Source organism: Phyllopteryx taeniolatus, chromosome 14 (assembly GCF_024500385.1).
Source record: "Phyllopteryx taeniolatus isolate TA_2022b chromosome 14, UOR_Ptae_1.2, whole genome shotgun sequence".
NCBI classification, from domain to species: Eukaryota; Metazoa; Chordata; class Actinopteri; order Syngnathiformes; family Syngnathidae; genus Phyllopteryx; species Phyllopteryx taeniolatus.
In genome coordinates this window covers 13,985,564-14,004,974 of record NC_084515.1, presented here as the reverse complement: position 1 = coordinate 14,004,974, position 19,411 = coordinate 13,985,564, and the positions used below count along the sequence as shown (strand labels likewise).

Below are 19,411 nucleotides of genomic sequence, written 5' to 3'. Positions count from 1 at the left end.
ATATGTATTCAATCAACAATGTTCAGGAAAAATACACCTCTCAAGTCATGCAAAACATAGTTTGTCACATGAGAACTCAATAGATTTCAAAATACGACAAACCTGAGAGTTTGAAGACTCATAACTGTAAAACTCCAGGCATCGAAGTGAAGGTAAAGTTTTACTATTACCAATAGGTAACTAAATTATCCACTAGAATGGTTAAGAATCTTAATAATTTACTTAAAACAGGCTAATAAAAGTTTTAGAAGGCAATTTCCCCAATTCATAAGAGAAATAAATTGCCGGTGGCCCTAATTTTGATGTCTTCTGTTTAACAGCATATTTGTTGGCTTATCAAAGTACATTTTAACACTTTTTAAAGACTTTCGGGCATCTTTGATCAAAATTATGACCATGCATTCTTAGAATGAACACATCACAAATCATGTGTAAGCCACGCAGGCATGGGGAGAACATGCAAACTCCACACAGGCAAGGGTGGATTTGAACTTGGGTCCTCAGAACTGTGAGGTGGTCACCGTGCGGCCTCCCTAAGATCAGGAAAACTGAAATGGTGAAAAAGTTAAAACACTATATCTCACCAATTCAGTACTACATAGTTCTCAGTCTCCACATTTTCAGAAATTATCTTCAAATGTGTAATATATTTAGAAACATCTCGAATTCATCTGATCTTTAAGTACCTGTGAACACCCTGGTATATGTACGAGGTGTGTCACTTCCATGACTGATATCACAAAAGAGTCGTAGATTTTCACCATTCGCAGTTGGGATCGGTCCCTATCCACCACGAATAGCGGGGGTCCACTGTATTTCAAATACAAACCCCAAATTACAAGTTGTCCCCTCTATCTAATCACACTGACACACTTCCCCAGCCTGAACGTGCTCCTTTAAGGATTCTTCCAGAATCCTCCACAGAGCCATCATCATGGCCATCTTGATCCACGTCCTTAAAACAAGTCCCCTTGTTGACCGCCATGAGCTTGGTAAGAAGAAAAAATAAAAATCACACAGAACCAGGTCGGGTGAGTAGGGAGGTTGCTCCAGCATGGTGATGTTCTTCTCAGCCAGGAACTGTCAGATGCCCAGGGCATTGTGGGCAGGCGGACTGTCATGGTGAAGCAGCCATAAGTTGTCCTCCCACAACTGTCGCCTCTTCGCAAGCATTGAACAAAGGAAACGCCACAGGATCTCTTTGTGGAGGTGCTGGTTGATCGTCTGGCCCGCATCGAAGGGGAAAATAGTAGTTTGAGGTTGAACTATGTACTGTATATCTTTTGGAACACCAGTCCTGGAACTTTGACACACCTCTTATTTTTTCCACGAACACAGGAAAGTTCACTATCAGGACTTGCTTACCACCAGTAAAAGTGCCACATGTGACCAAACTACAAAATGACCTCTTCTTGAACAAATGTCAGATTTAACGACATTTTTGCATTGATTTGTTTTTTTAGTTTCCTACTCCCCCCCAGGTTCCTCCACACTTGGGTTGTCAGGACAATAGCATGAATCCCAGGTGACGTCAGCGGCGGTTTGAAAGCTTGCTTGTTTCCATGGAGGGCTCGCAGTGCAGCGGCAAGCAACAACTTCAGGTGACTGGACTAATGCGCCGAGCTGAGGCTTGAATGTAACATGCACACAAAGTCTTACCTATGGTGATGTTGAAGCCGTCGATGCTGAAAGTAGCGCTACGACCCTTCCGGAAGCGGTGCTTCTTGGAGTTCGCCTCCATGGCTCGGGCACCCCGGTCGGTGCCTATAATCTTCTCTTTCAATTGTTGAGTCTTTGTGCAGTTCAGTAGCTGTCCTTGTGGGAGGGGAAACTAGTCATTGGACTCAAGTTGGTGCTCAGTGCTGGCGGAGTACTGTCACACTCGCTACCTTTTCAGTCACAGACCTTCCTGTCCATTGCCGCCACCACCCCGACTTTATCTTCTCCCTCCGTCCCATTTCCTCACACCTCAACAAGCTCATTTCAACTTATGGCTTTTGACCATCTGTTTCTCTCAGTCTCTCCCTCACACTCCCTTTTCTCTCTCTCTCTCTCTCTCTCTCTCCTAAGAGGTATGGTAGGTGTAAAGTGGGCGGTTGGGAGGGGAGGACATCGCTAGATATCTTTAACAGCACATGACTCCTCCTACTTAGGAAGAGTGTTCAGCGTCGGAGGCTCAGAGTTGGTGTGACAAACTCCTGTCGGAATCTATTCTATTCTGGTTTTGCTGGCTAATAATTTCTAAGGGAGATTAAAAAAAAAAAAAAAAAAAAAAAGATTTTATCGAGACGTCAAAAATATCATGGGAAACAGCACAGGAGTGATTATGTGTATTGAGTACCGACAAGTCATTAAATCAATGCCGCTGCCTTTTCATTTTGTAGATGCTTATTTAATCAGGCACAGAAAGACGAAGCCCATAATGAGCACATGTACACGCGCATGTGCGCACACACACACAGACCAAATAATTTAAAGTTCCCCTTATTAACACCATCTGACATTTAGTTCCAGAATTTCTTTCCCTCTTTATTGTCCCCGTCTGATCATGGGTCGGCGAGCGCTCTGTACGCACTTTCCCTTTCATCTGAGATGCTAATAGCGCAACAGTCATACAGCTCTTAAATGTCACTTCATATTCAGGATTTCACTTTTTTGGGCTCCATATATAGTAATGTAGTGCAAGCCTCAACCAAATTATTCCATTTTATTCCCTTCAACTGAGGACTTGTATCATGCCATGTTCCCTCTAATAGACGGGGGTCACCGGGTGTGTCATCCATCCAAGATAAACATCTCCCACAAAAAGACACCCATTAAGAAACGTAGCGGGTAATTATCTGTTCCTAGAAGGTTTGTTCATAGGAGGTAACCGCTGAGCCCAATTGCTGCTGACCAGCATCGCCCACCCGGCAGGCAAACAGTCTTCCAGGTGAACTGAAAAGTGTGGTTTCAAAATAAGAAAAAAAAGACTATTCACTTACACAGAGAAGGTGTCGTTAACAAAAAATCCAGAAGACTCTAAAATGCTGTGTTTAAGTCCCAGGGAGCGATATGCAACTTAGTTCCTCTCAAGTCCTTTTTAGTTTGTTTTCAAATCAAATTAAATGTTTTTACCATTAAAACCTAAAACAAACAAGTCTATCACCAAGGTACGCTCACTCAGCAGTTATCCGTAAGTCATAGCTACAGTAAATATTTGTCTAAAAAAATGTAAAAAATATATATATTTTTTTTTTAAATAATCCCTTTAAGGTAAGAAATATGAAACAAAATAAAAGCTAGTAAGGAGGGCGGCGATATTGCCTCCTTCTGCCATGTGACCAGATATTTTTACAGCGCTGCGCAAACTAGTTCATTCTGCACCAGGCGGAATTTCAAAACCTCATGTTGATCACGTCACAAACCAAGGACACCTGCTATACCATGTGTCAAACCTCCAGCCCGTGGGCAAGAACAGGCCCACTAGGAGGTACATTCTGGCCGACAGAATGAATTTCAAACTGAAAAAATACATAAGACATTGTGTTGGTGTTGGGGACGAACGATAATTTTGAGGATTATTATGCTCATGTAGAAAATGGAATGGTAATCATTCCTAGGTCTTCATAAATTGATTACATTTTAAAGTGCGATACTAGAGTTTTCAGTTCCAAATACCTATCACTTAAAGTTTTGTGCCTTAAAATACATTAACTGTGGTCAGTTATTGTGCACACACATAGATGACAAACTGACGCAAATATTTTATCAAAAAACCTGAGGTTGTTTTGTAAATAGATTATTTATTTTTTTTAATCTTTAAAGCTAAAGATTTTCCAAATGTACCTTTGTATCAAAACAAAGGGAAAAAACGTATTGTCATTTATTATTCTCATAGTTTCAGCCCATATCAGCGACTTGTGAAAATTAACTGAAACTCATCAGCCAATTAGATTTACTCTAATTTGAAGGTATTTTTGGACCAGATTTTTTATAGGCAATAATCACACAAAAACATCCCCAAAAAGACCATCATTTCCGACACAAAAAGCTAAATTTCTCCGGAACCCGTCATCCGATTATCAAAATTCTTGCTGGGTTGTACTCAGGTTGAAGTGGCTGTTCCAACCAGACACCGCCTTTTGACAGGTGTCATTTTTGGCAAATTTTGTCACATAGCTTGTCACTAACCTAGGCTAACACAGTAGTAAATTCACAACTGCAAAGAAAAATTGTCTGAAAAACAGTTGTACTACAAGGGTTTTCAGACCAATATTTATTGGACTACGTCACGTTCCGCAAGGAGGGAACTCCTTTGTAAACCGAGGAATTCCTGTAAAATGTAAAATGTTGTGTTTCGGCAATTTTGCAGGCTCTGCATGAAAGGAGCTTTTGTGCAGTAGCTGTACCTAGTCGGGAAGTTGGTAAATGACAGTTTTAATTCAACCTCTTGGCAAATAATGTAAGACATATGTCAAAATTTAAGACATTTCTGGCACGTTGAGAAAGTAAAAGAAAATCTGATGATGCGGGTCTGCGACAGACAACTGACACACAGCTATCAGTTTAGAGTATCCTTGTAAAACAAACATGTAAAAACTCAATTCTGTAGGGCTCTATGGGGCAAAGCATGTTCCCCAAAACCATCTCCAGTACTATTAAACACAGAGCGGTTACACATGGAGGTGAGTGTCATGTGAGTGATCACCAAATATTGAATAATTTGCGTGTCGTCAGATGGGGGACGTAATCATAAGCTATAACAGCACCGTAGACGCCAAATGATGCATTCATTCTATTGTTACAGCAGTGTCTCTGGATATGGAGAGCCATCACAATCATCTATCCAATTATAACTTCGAGTCAGAGTAAGCCCCCATATCTCCAAGAGACTTATTACGACCGCCACTTGTAATTACCCTCTGGCTCATTTTGGCCGCTGGTGCTGCTAAGGGCTCCGAAAGACTCCAGCCTCCAACACAGACCCGCCGCGGCCATTTGTGAACATCCTCATTTTGTCCCACTCCCACCATGCAACACTACCAGGCCATTACACCTCCAGGAAAATTGCTAAACACATGGAGTTGATTCCAGTTTTTCTGCAATAAGAACAACTGATGTCCAAAGTCACAGTCAATGTGTCTCAATACTTTTGTTAATGAAATGACAGTAGTGCCTTGAGGTAAGAATGACCCAACTTGCGTGTTTTGGCTGATTTTTTGCTTCAACTTGTGAGCAAAATTTTAGATACGAGCACTAAACGATGACAGTTCACTCACTTCACAGCAAGCAGCAGTTTGGCAGCCGGTGTTATAAAGCTTTAACAACATATATTTGAAAAGAAACAGTGCATCAGCATATGCAAACAAAAAAAAATAATTCTCACATGCATATATTTTTGCCCTGTGAAAAGCAAATATTACTCCAGCTTACTGAGTCAAGGAGAGTAGTTGTGAAACTCTTCTTCATTTGTTTGTGCATGACTGTATTATGCTGCCACCCTGGTAGCCAAATCACAGACCAGAAGTATTCACAATGAATAAATAATGGTGCACAAACTGTTTAATTCACATTCTATCTAATTATGGAATGTTATTACTATATGTATTTCCAAAGTACAATAGTATAGGGTGCTATTTTTCTTCCTGTATAGGGTGCTATTTTGTTCCCATTTAATGCATTTGGTATTATACAATGCATTTTAGGAGTTACCGAGGACATTGCATAACACACTCAGCTATGAGTGTACGTCTGTCTTTTGTTTTCATCGTGCTTTAGTCAACTGTGTGATGGGTATTAACTTTGAACTGCGTCAATGCAGGGTTGTGTTTTACGTAGACCTGCTAAAGACAAAAAAAATAGCAAGCAGTTGAAGGTGAATACGCTCTATCGGAATAACACGCAATATCATAATACAATAAGGCAGAGTAATATGGATTAAACAAGTACTGCATAATTGTTTTATTACAATACTGGGAAGCCTGTTTTGATAAGGACAAAGGTCCACTTTCCTCTGTAACGAACAATAAACTACCTCGACTTCAATTGCTTCTATAGAGAAGTTGAGTCTGGAGTGTCTGCCCACCCATCCAACTATCGGATCCACTAATTTGGATGTGTAATTCTGCGGCTTGGTGTTGAAGTACTTTCTCCACGAGTGATACTTTGGTTATCTTTTAGGGCACTCATTGTTTTCTTCACACTGTGGGCTCCCGCTTCCACAAGTTAGAAGCAACTCATCTCATCACAGTCCCCTAGTATTGAGAAAGATGTCCTCAACATTGAACCGCAGTAGAGGGTGGTGAGATGAACAGTGGCTCATTTGCATGAGACAGAACCACCCCCTCAAAACAGGGGCTTAAAAAAAAAAATACGGTAAAACTTTGCTGTAATTCTTCATGAAATCATGTCACAACTGTTAAGACAGTTTAAAATTGTGGGGAAAAAAATGTATTAAAAGAGAACGGATGTTTGACTGATTTATTACACTTGACTAAACGTTATATTTTTGTCTTGGTTAGTTTTTCTACATTCAGAGAGGGACAAGTAACTCGCACATCTGTATTAGCATGTAATTTATTACTTGCGTAATTGTGTAAAATTAATTGTTGATTCATAGAGTCTTGAAACAACAGCAATAAAAGGCGCTGTCGATTCACTCAGCTGATTAAGGGTTAAAGGTTCTCCTGTTAAAAGAATATTTAATTATGTTTAGAATATTATATATACAGTGCACCCCCCTATTCGCGGGGGAGAGGGACTGAGCCCTGCAGCGAGTTCGTAAAATACACAAGTAATTGACATCCACCGAAAAAGGTTTGCAATTTCCTACAGATGCCATAAGATCACAGCAAAGCACTTTTTTTTTTCTCTATTAGACAAGCCCATGACCTGGCGAAATGAAGCTCCTGCCCTGACTTGAACATAGTTCCTTAGCACCAAGATGCCACAAGATGGAGCCAAAGCAATATTGTTTTTAATATATATTAGACATGGCTTTGGCCTCAGCACAAAACAGCAAATAAGTGAGTTTTTCAGCAAATAACGTGAGATAGGTTCCCCCTAACCCTGTTTTATTTTAAATCAGCGACAAGGCAAATGCCTAACTGGGAATATGGGGGGGTGCAGTCACATTCACACAATGGTAAAACCCTTCATACAGTATGATGCTGACAATGACAGTGGCATCGAAACAGGAGTTCAGGATTCTTACATAAATAATTGTTCGCTTGATCGCAAAATTGCTCATGCAGCATAAAAATACATTACGCCTTCTGGTGAAGTTGCACTTAATACACTGTCATGCAGTCGGACGCCTGAATTGTTTTCAATGCCTGGGTCCATTTTTACAGACACGTGATGTGCAAAACCTGCTCAGAGAGGTGTCGCCAGCCGCCATATATCTGCCGAATCCTTGTCAAGGTTCTATTTTTTTTTTTCCAAGGGTCATTACGAAGGGGGCAACTCGCTGTCGCTAAGCAACGGCGGGACCTTTCAGACATGACAGATGCATTACGCCAGGACAGTGACAAGAGGTTAATATGGCAAATAGCACTCATTAGGCTGCGAGTTCTCATAGTAGAGACAGTGTTGTTGCTTCCCTCTGTGACAGGGGCAATGAGCAGAATAACGCAACTGTGACAGAACACATTCAGCCTGTATTAAAATTGTTGGAACTAACGTACATCTGCTTGCTTTAGCTTTGAACCCAGTGAGATCAGTGCAAACACCAAATAAAGTGAATCCTGTAGAACAACTTGTGCAAAGAGAAACTTCTGCGTTTTGGAGCATGAAATTGCAAACATTTGAAAATGGATTTCAAAAGGTAAAAGTTTTGACAATGGCACTGTTACCATTTCTACATACATTTTCAGTATTATTTGTTCGTCTTTACAGTGCAGCATCAATAGACTGGCATCAAAAATCGATGTCGCTCTTCGTAGAGTGAAGCTCAGAAAACAACTTGAAACTGTTTTTTTTAACTCAGAACTGATCAAAACGTGTTAGGTTTAAACCACTGTATTGCAAAATGTGAATATAAAAGGGAAAAAATGGTTTCATTAGCTAATTAAGCCGAACGCGCACAAAAGTACATTCAACGTAGTATATCAGTGTGTTGTGCCTTTAAATGGCGTGGCCTATAAAGCGCCTCCTTGATCGCCTCGAGCTCGTCCTCCCCCTACCCCCCTGTATGGCAGCTCTGGCTGCGGGGAATGAGGAGGGCTTACCTAACCAGCAAGAGCTCAGTGGACTGCAAGCACACCTTACAGGGTTTCTTAAATGGTACAATCACTTTCACGTTTCACTTTCTTGGGAGCCACACTGAGGGCTAATTTATACCAACAACAACAACAACAAAAAATTGGCCGAGCAATAGCGCATATCTGGACAAACTTAAGTCAGGACACTAACTGTATTGTATTGTGAGTGGCATGGTCATAGTGACATCACCATTTACTGTTCTGGCATGCATTTTCCATAATTTTCTGTTTTGCAGGACCATGCAAACAGACCTGTGTGAATTTATTTTTTGAATTTTATACAAACCACATTCACATTTTTAGTTGGTTCTGTAAATTGGTGAATCCCAACCAAAGTGCCATGGCACACTAGTGAGCGTGAGAGATCATTAGATACAACACCAGAAATAATCACATTTTATGTAATTTGTCCAAAAGCTATAATTTATTAATTACAAATCTATCTTTGTTCATCTAGCTATGCCAGCAACATATCATTTGAGGCAAAACAATTAAATACTCTTCACTTAATGGCAGAAGGTAAACCTTTGGATCCACCAATTGTCGTTCATACAACAGAATAAGATCTTTGTGTTCAATTGAACAGGCCCAGAGTTCACACTTAGCAGGTCAATTTGTGAGCAAATTTAGATGAGCATTATTTCCGTATTCATACTTTTTGTAACATTTTTGTTTGGTGGTGTGCCACAGAATTTTTCTAACTGAAAATGGGTGTCTTGGTTCAATAAAGACTTGAAAACACATGTATACGTAAAGTTAGTATAAACAGTGATATTTACAGTCTTATGGTACTGAATTTCCCTTATACATGGTACTGCAGTTTCCTCTGCGTAATGCCGTTTTCTCATGTGCGATATCTTGTTTATTAAAGCTGTTAATGGTGGTTTAGTCTTCTTGCTTTATTATGTTTTAGATCCCTTGCCTGACACTTGACTGTGCACAGTGAGCAGTTAGTATGTTATTGTTTTTTTGGGGGGGCAGGGGGTTGCATTAGGAAGAAGCAAGAGAATTTAGCTTCAGTGTGTCTCTCAATACTAACTAAGTCAATGGTAAGTCTATTCATGTTGTTTTTCTAAAAACATTACTGTGGTCAAAAGTATAAACGTGGGTTCATCCAGAAATCGACTCGCAGTTTGTAAAGCGTCCCAATCGCTTTACAACGTGACAATAACACAATCGAACAGCAAAAACAAGCTCATTAGAGGTTTCTGCAAGACGGTGGAACGAAACAAGCCTTTTCAGTCCCCACACTGCTGTCACCACAGTGACAGTCTTGTAATTAAGACACTGAGAGACCAGGCACCTTCCTGCTCCCCTGCTAAATGCTCATTAAAGGTATATTTTAAAAAGGTAATGCTGGGAACCTGGGGGAAGCAGTCACATGTGACACCAGCTGCAGCAACATCCTAACGGAAACATGGCCAAACAAATGTAAAGGACGGCTAACGATTTTTGGGGAAGATACAGATGGTCGGCAGTGTTGGTTCAACAGAACCTACAAATTTTGATAAGACATGCGAGTCTAGCACACCACCACGCATTTCCTTCCCGGTGGACTTAAACTGCAAGTTGATCTGTCACGTTCGGATGACGCCAAAACTGTCTGGCTAATGAGCAGATGCATTCCCCCATTGAGGTTTCAACCACTACGAAAAAAAACTACTTCAAAATAACAGTGACACTTGCACAGTAGAAGTTGCATGTTAACAACATGTAGGGGTAAAATGCTCGGCCAAAAAAAAGCTGGTTGGTACATTCCTGTGAATATTCTCATTCATCCAGGTCATTTCATTCTCAGGGAGAACATTTCAGTACGTACCTAAGGCCTAGAGGACTCTGCATCTTTTTGCACAATTGTCAACAAAAAAAAAAAATACCGGCATTACCAGATAACTAGCAACCTTTTATTGTTCAGTGACTGTTTTGTTTTTTGTCAATGTCTTTATGTCTCAAAAGTGTTCTCTGTCAATTTACTGTCTGTTGTTGTACTAGAGCAGCTCCAATTACCAGAGACAAATTCCTTGTGTGTTTTTTGGACATACATGGCAAACAAAGATGATTCTGATTCAATTCACACAGAGTACAATAAAGGAACATATTACAAAAAATAATGGTGCTTATCTTTTGTGTAAACAGGAACACATTTAATGGCAAAAACATGCTAATTGCTAGAAGTACATTCTATAATAAATAAAATCAAATAAACTATGTACAGAATTAAAATGATTTAATAGACAAGCAATTTAAATTTATTTCAGAAGTGGAAGAATGTTTTGTTTTTTTAGGAAATGAAGCACGCTGATACCGCAACAGTAGCAGTTTAAACAGTGAATTATTCTGCTACAAAAACACAAATGGCTCGTGAGAAAATGCCAGTAGAGTAGTGTTGTCAAAATACCAAAACGTTGACTTTGATAATATACCTGCATTCATTAACTCGATAGACGTACTGAAACAATACCGCAGCAAAAAAAGTATTGGAATAATAGCAGGGTTACCACTCAAAAAGGCTGAATATCGGACCCTGAAGCTCTATTTTTGGCCTCTATAAACCCCCAAGGGGACGATCTGGCTGCTATGCCGTGGCCGCACGAGAGGGGGCCTCCTCCTTGGTTTTGTTCTATTCCCTGCACAGCTTTTTATCCCTCAGAGACCATTTCGGAAGCAGAGTGTCTACTTGGTCTCATCGGATTGGTTGTGGTGCTTTGCTACTTTGTCAGGAAACATCCATATACTGTACACTATTTAAATCCAGTCAGAGTGGAATATTTTGGTTGAACTCAAAATTGTACTGCTTTTGACAGGTTTCAAGATTTCTGAAGTGTGTTTTTGAGCTGGACAAGTGCCAGCATAGCGGTGCATTAGAGTGTTTTGTTTGTCTCGTTACTGTGCCGGACCAATTATAATGTGGCGCACCTTACGTGTGCACAGAGTTCCAAAATCTATAAATGTTGTTGGGAGACTTTAATGAGCGCTCCGCTTGACTGACTGGGAGCATTTCCTGCCGACACGTTACTTATATAGAGGAAGGCGGACGTGACTGAGGACAGCATGCGGACGTAAAGGGGGAAGGGTGCGCGTGACAGAGGACGCTAAAGACACCCCCCCAGTAGGTATATAGCTCCGGTATGTGCATCGGTTTGGCTAAGGACCCCCGAAAATGGCACCTACGAAGAGACACGCTTACGAAGCACAGTTTAAACTGCAAGCTATTAGTTACGCGAAGGAAGATGGGAATCGAGCAGCAGTGAGAGAATTCAAGATCAACGAATCCATGGTTCGCAAGTGGAGGAAGTAGGAAAACGAGCTTGGCCAAGTCAAGAAAACGAAGCTGAGTTTCCGCGGAAACAAGGCGAGGTGGCCTGAGTTGGAAGACCAACTCGAGCAATAGATTAATTAATGAGCAAAGAACAGCCGGGTGAAGCGTCTCTACAGTCACCATTCGACTGAGGGCAATAACTCGGAGCTTGTCATCATTCCGGGAGGCTTGACGAAGGAACTCCAACAGCTGGACATCGGCGTAAACAGGGCATTCAAAGTGAAGTTGCGAGCGGCGTGGGAGCGATGGATGACAGATGGCGAACACAGCTTTACTAAGACTAGGAGGCACCGCCGGGCGAGTTACGCCACAATTTGTGAATGGATTGTGGATGCTTGGGTTAACGTGTCTGTTTGCACTGTTTGAGCTTTCGTAATAAAAGCCGGCATCATTTCTGAGGAGCCGCACGGCAACAATACTGACTCCGACAATGACGAGAGGGCGTGTTTGATTGAGAACTTGCCCAACTGTTCATTTTGGATACAGAAGATGAGGACTTCACATTTTGTGGATGAGGATTGACCAAAAAAATAACGTGAGTACATTGTTAAATACTTCAATAAAGTACAACCGAACTCAGTTTTGCTTCCGCTGCCTTTTTAAAAAACATTGTTTTAGCGTGCATGCGTGCTACCGTATGTTTTAGGCTAGCGTATGTTTTACCATGCCTGCGCCGAACAATACGGTGCGCCTTATGTATGTGTTAAATACAGAAATATAACCCATAACTGAGACTGCGCCTTTTAATATGGTGTGCCTTATGGTCGTGAAAATACGGTACACTTCTTCAAGAGGCATGCTGTCAACTAGACTTTGACCACATCAATCTTTAAAGTCCTTTCAGACTAAATCCAATATTGAATCAAAAAAGTAATTTCCCTGCTATAGGCCAACATAATTTATTCAGGAAGCAAAATAAATGTATGAAGCTGAGACATGTAATGGGAGTCTCCTGTTTGCACAACAGTATTGATAATGTACACATTTTTCTTGAAAGAATGACTGAAACTGCAACCTTGAGAAGACATCCACTCCAAAGGAAATGTGCATAAAATGTACTTTCACCTCCAAGGACTTGACTTTTGTCCATAAATTATATCTTTTGGCACCTTCACCATCCATGTCATTCTCAAGAATCCCTATTGGAATATGGTCGTACTTAACAACAATCGTGCTAGAGTTTGCTTTAATTTTAGCTAACATGAAGTGTGAACACAGCTCAAAAGTTACCCTTTGAGACAGGCTATCAAAGATTTGACTGAGGAGTATCTGCACCATTTGCACAATCAACATTGTCCCAGATTATCACACTACTAGTCACTTTAAACTGCATACACTCCTTGAAGTCTCGGCACCCTTTGCACAATGGTCATTGCACCGGACTATTTCTATATTAGTCATTCAAACTGCTCTAAGTGCTAGAGGACTGCATCTTCTTGCACGATTGTCAAAAAAATAAAAAATAAATTGTACCGACATTACCAGATAACTAGCAACCCTTTATTGCTCAGTGATTGTTTTTTGTCAATGTCTTTATGTCTCAAAAGTGTTCTGTCAATTGAAAGTCTGTTGTCGTACTCCAACTACCGGAGACATATTGCTTGTGTGTTTTTTGGACATACTTGGCAAATAAAGATGATTCTGATTCTGATTTCAGGCTTTAGAACTGACACCATTTTTAATCAGTTCTCCAATTTATTGTTTATTTGTATTACAACAGCCTGCCATACTTGGCAGCGGCTAATAATTCTCTTGGGGTCCATACAGACAACACTTAATTAAAAATGAAGCAATTAACCCATACCCCTGCACTGACTTTTCCGTGGTGAGTCCTCAGAAAAATAATCAAACGATGACATGCTCCGCCCACATTATAGATGGTGAAGGCAAAAATGCTTTTCAATTGGCATCGCCCATCTGTCTAGAATACCTGCTTCAGATTTGGGACTCATTTGGGCAAATTCCCACAGAGGATTTTGTCAAAGTTCGATCCCAGAATTTCACCCAAAATTACTGCCCTAATCAAAATGGCAGACTTCATGATCAATTTTGTGCAAGGGCCATTGGAACTTTTTGGTGCATTCTGTTGTCATCATTTTATCTCAATTAGTGGAACTGGTATAGGGGCTATACTGAGTGAGTTTTGACCATTAAATGTTGGAGACCATAATAAAATGTGCATTTCCACCAAAACACACACGTTTGCAAAAATTGGTCAGTATTCGGGCATGCAGAGACCTTCCAAAAGCAGTTATAATAATAAACTTCAATTATAAAAAAAAAATACAACAAGCAGTCTCCAAATTAAAGAGTGACTTTCTGCAAAAATAAAGAGGTGTTGCAATGAGCAGGTTTAAAAACAGCACTTTTTAAAAAGTTCATCTTACTGATGACATCCTCCATTTTAGAAAAGCTGAGATTTCACAAGAACAATACCAGTATTTTCATCAAATTTGTCTTACGCCAACCAAATTGGCTCCGGTGCTAAACCAGTTTTGGTGCCGAACCGGTATTACAGTAACTTCTGTGCTCGTTCCCTTAAGAACCAACTAAGCACCCGGTTGCTCCTCCAAGGGCTGGGGAACTACAGCATGATGGTTTTCGTGACTCTAAACTGGTTCCTCCTCAGTAAGTGATTAAAACGCAAAGCACTGGTGCTAGGTTGGGCATTAGGACTGGAATCACTTTGGTGAGAACCTAGTTCACCAAAACAACAATTAATTAGTTGGTTTTTTCTAATGTCTTATATAAACAGCCCCTAAATCAGTGAACTGTCTTCCATGCAGTTGTAGGTCATTGAAATTGAAACACCACGGGGAATGTCTGATACAGAGCTAGGAAGGAGACACCTCAACACACAGGAGCATCACCGGTCTGGGGAGAGGAAAAACTCAGCGGGAATCTATGCTGCAACATGGTCATAGAAACGCCACTGAGGAGGCTGTATTTGAGGAGTCATCCAGGGAGAGGCCTTTCCCTCTGGGCCTGTGGGCGTTTGAGGCAGCAGCGGTCGAGAGAATGGGTTGCAAACAGTGCAGTCATCCAAACTGTAGGAGGATGTGGAGGAGTGGAATGGATTGGCTAAACAAGACCATTTTTACCTCAAAGTGGATATTTAGGTATTTAATTATATTAGGATTTGTGTTGCTTTAATTAGAAAATGACTTATTTATATTTGTATTATTATAATGTGGCCTGTCTCGCACTGGCTTGTTCAGCCCTTAGCACGCCCGAATGACGTAAACAGAGCCTTCATGAGCTCTTCGGTCACGAAGAAAAGCCACGAGCAGACAAAGTTGAGTTCGAACTGAATTACTACATGACATTTGAATTATGAAAAGCATTTCATTTTAAGAAACCCAAAAACAATGTTAATCGGGTGTTCTGACTACACATACCATGTATTCTAGTTGTGGTTATTTGCCCCCAAAAAATGTTTTCAATATATTTTAGAGTTGTACAGTGACGCAATTATATTTTTGCTCAACATTATCATACTGTCAGAATCTGACCCATACCCAACATCCACAAAGTCCTACACAAAGCGACAAGTCCTGCAAACTGGAGTTATAAACATTTGGAGAGAGATTATCCCAATCTAACACTTTTTGGTTTACTGAGGCCATCAATCTTAGCACACCAGCTCAACTTCCTTTCTTTAACTTTAAGAGTGTACAACAAAGCACGTACAGTACTAGTGACGGTAGTGCTTATTTCAGTCTCAAGGACAGCTACGCAGTGAGGGCTAGTGGAGAAATGCCGCATGCATTGAGGTTGGCCTTCAAAAGGAGCGCGGTATTCATCCGGTGAATGGCTACTTTCAAGGAGAATATGCAAAACCCTACCTCTGAAGTGACCACTTGCTCTCATCTGCAGATGCAAACACGCAGCCAGCCAGCCGCAAGAAATAACACAACAGTTGTATGTGGGAGAAACAGAACGTCCCCGGAAAATTTTATTTGTCTTGACAAAAGGTTTTTTTGTTTGATTTTTTGTTTTTCTTTGCCAAGTGGAGTGCAAAGGAGCTGAGCTCTTGGGCTCGTCTCCTCTGAGGGTCCTTTTCCTGTTTCCATGATAACAGTTTTGGCACTCGGTAATTGTGATGATTTTATTTGAAGGCAAACCTCTGTGTGACCTTCAGCTGATGAGTAAACAACAAAAACATGTAAGTGCTTCATACTTGAGCGTTTCCACTTTGACAGAGAGAATGCTGGCCCTTTTAAATCACCTTCGCTGTCTTTCCAAACGAAAAAATGATTTCATTGTTCAATTCTACTTGCTCAAAATAAAAAAAATAAAGAAAACATGCATACATTACATGCATACCTTTACGAGGTACACAACACAATGGACACTAATCAGGTGGGAGCACTGCATTTGACAAACCAACCAAGGTTGACAACCGAGGTTACTCTGTAAACAAATATAGTGCAACTCAGCCTGTCTGGCAGTACAGCAAACTCATTTGAAATGGAATTTAACAATATAATGTGTTGTACATGTTTTCAGAGGGTATTTTTTAAACAACAACAAAAAAAGCTCAATTGTTCTTAAAGTCTATGAAAGTGGGTGGCGAATTAGCAATAGGAAAATGCAGGTTCCAGGGTGATAATGTTAGAAAACCACTGGTTTAGAGCCATTGCTTAACTTCAAATTGTCCATGTCCTCTAATTTCAGCCTCTCGACAGTAAATATTCTCTGATTTCTGTAGCCCCTCCATGAAAGCAAACTGATTATCTTTCCCCATTTTCTGGCAATTTACCCAGGAACCAGTAGCTGAATCATAATCAATTTATGGAAAAAAAAAAAAGAGTCAGTTTAATCTATTACGCAAATAATCGTTATTTGCAGACGTAGTATGAATAACCTGCAAGTGACGTAGTTGAACCTGAAGCAGCCTGAGAAGTGTATATCATTAGCCCTTCGTATTAATCAGTATCGGTACCAAAGAAGCAGCTCTTCGTTTTAAAAAAAATAAAATAAAAAATAAAAATAAAAAGTTGGGGAGTACAACAACACTCACTCCCTCTTGTGTGATATGGCTTAACTTTTATTTGGCTATGTTTGATTATAAAACAATACCAAATTAACAATAATAATCAGTCAATAAACTAATCGGGATAAAAATTATTTTGCAATAAGCTTTGACGCAAAATAAGTTTGTATCCGATTATTATTATATTGGCCGGCACGGTGAGCGACGTGTTAGCACATCTGCCTCACAGTTCTGGGGATTGGGGTTCAAATCCCGGCCCCGCCTGTGTGGAGTTCACATGTTCTCCCCGTGCCTGGGTGGCACTCCGGTTTCCTCCCACATCCCAAAAACATGCGTGGGAGGTGGATTGAAGACTCTTAATTGCCCATAGGTGTGATTGTGAGTGCAAATGGTTGTTTGTTTGTTTCCATGTGCCCTGTGATTGGCTGGCAACCGGTTCAGGGTGTACCCCGCCTCCCGGCTGAAGATATATGGGGTAGGCTCCAGCAGCCCGAGACCCTAGTGAGGATAAGCGGTAAAGAAAATGGATGGATATTATTATACTGGTGGAGGGCAAACTCCTGCTGTGCAAGTGAAATTAATTCTTGAATGATCTGCCTATTCTAAAAAAATGGTCAGGGGGAAATTAACCAGTGGTAAATGCATTAAATAGGTGGTTGATTTACTTTAAATAAAAAAATAAATGAAAAAAATATAAACATTTAATATTATTTGACCTATTGTATTTATCCATTATTTAACCTAAAATAAAATGTAAACAAAATATGTTTTCATGTAAATTCGACATTTTATGAACTAATGATTTAATCAACTATGGATTCATTAATAATAACCATTACAAATATTAAAATGAGAATGGATTTAATTTTTTCTTAACCTAACAGATTTCCGACTCTTGAACGATGAGGCAAGTTTTCGAGAGAAACAGGTGGGCACGGTTCCAGGTACTCACCGTTCGGTTTGTTCTGTTGGACCTCGACTGACTTCTTGGCTCCGTCCGAGTCCTGCCGGCTCAGGACCTCCGCGAGCAACGGCCGGGAAGTCTGTCGAGCGGCTTGGCTGGGAGGCTTGCGACTACTCTTCCTGGCCGACTCGGGCGCAGAGTGGCTCTCCGGCTCCGAGCCCACTTTGACCAGCGCGTGGCGTGTCCTCGTCAGGGCGGAAGTCACGGAGCCCATCGCTGGGCGGGAGGGGTGGGCGAGAAAAAGAAAAAGGGATGCCCAATTTTAGCTAAAACACGCGGTTCCGATTCAAGTCTTCAGCTGAGAGGTTAGGTCAACCCCCCCAGCCGTGACATTTTGCCTCTAATGGCGGCGGAGCGTGATTCGAAGCGAGGCACAACAGAGTTCAGCCGGGTCATGTCTTCGTCTCCCTCGGTGTGCTTTTCCGCCGCAGACGCGTCACTCGCGCAGAAAGTTGCCCCGTCAACAAACCCCGCTCCCGAGGGGGCACCCCGCTCCGGAAGTGAGCCATTTTTTAATCCACCGGCAAGAGTTATTATTAAGAGGTACATAACAGATCTTATACAAGACTTAACTTGACCACAGGTGGGCTGACTTTAATTGATTGGCCCAAGCCTCGTCTGGGGTAGATATCGCGAGCTTTGGTGTGCCGATACACATAGATACGGAAATATTACACGAAAATACATTGGAAAAATATTAAAACTACTAGGGCTACCTTCTGGGTCGTTTTGTAGCACAAAAACATGGCATCTTTAGGTGTCATACTGGTTTGATACTCGTTTTTAGGTATACATGAGAAATGAAGATGAAAAATAACACAAATTGGGGGGAAAAAATATGAAGTATAATAAAATGAGTGTGTTGATGTGTTGAGTAGATCCGCCTCACACTTCCGAGTTTAGTGGTTCAAATCTATGAATCTTGCTTGGGATTTCACCAGGTTTTATAATTTCCTCCCACTTTCCCAATGCATGAATATTACGTTAATTGAAGATTCTAAATTGTCCTGTGGTGTGAATGTGAGTGTGACTGCGCGTTATATGTGCCATGCGACTAGTTTAGTGTCTAGTGTTATTCCAGAAGTGTTTAATAATGTACAACCCAATTCCAATGAAGTTGGGACGTTGTGTTAAACGTAAATAAAAACAGAATGCAATGATTTGCAAATCATGTTCAACCTATATTTAATTGAATCCACTACAAAGACCAGATATTTAATGTCGAAACTGATAAAACTTTGTTATTAGATAATAATCATGAATTTAGAATTTTATGGCTGCAACATGTTCCAAAAAAGCTGAGACAGGGTCATGTTTACCACTGTGTTACATCACCTTTTCTTTTAACAGCAGTCAATAAACGTTTGGGAACTCAGGACACTAATTGTTGAAGCTTTGGAGGTGGAATTCTTTCCCATTCTTGCTTGATGTACAGCTTCAGCTGTTCAACAGTCCGGAGTCTCCGTTGTCGTGTTTTACGCTTCATAACGCGCCACACATTTTCAATGGGAGACAGGTATGGACTGCAGGCAGGCCAGTCTAGTACCCGCACTCTTTTACTACGAAGCCACGCTGTTGTAACGTGCAGAATGTGGTTTGGCATTGTCTTGCTGAAATAAGCAGGGGCGTCCATGAAAAGACGTTGCTTAGATGGCAGCATATGTTTCTCCAAAACCTGTATGTACCTTTCAGTATTAATGGTGCCTTTACAGATGTGTAAGTTACCCATGCCATTGGCACTAACACAGCCCCATACCATCACAGATCCTGGCTTTTGAACTTTGCGTCTATAACAGTCCGAATGGTTCTTTTCCTCTTTGGCCCGGAGGACACGACCCAGAGAAGCCGGCGGCGTTTCTGGGTGTTGTTGATAAATCGCTTTTGCTTTG

General features: G+C 40.9%; 1 protein-coding gene across 3 annotated transcripts in view; it reads right to left on the bottom strand.

Moving 5' to 3' along the window:
• The window catches only part of pde1cb (phosphodiesterase 1C, calmodulin-dependent b), a 96,501-nt gene extending 78,403 nt beyond the window's left edge, over nucleotides 1-18,098 (bottom strand). For 2 of the 3 annotated variants that reach the window (XM_061797846.1, XM_061797847.1), the window contains exon 1: nucleotides 17,511-18,098. In XM_061797846.1, the coding sequence (XP_061653830.1) occupies nucleotides 17,511-17,736 (226 nt within the window). In that variant the 5' untranslated portion in view covers nucleotides 17,737-18,098. The remainder of the gene's footprint in view (nucleotides 1-17,510) is intronic. The other variant, XR_009791818.1, reaches the window with a different exon arrangement.
• Between the last annotated feature and the right edge of the window lie 1,313 nt (nucleotides 18,099-19,411).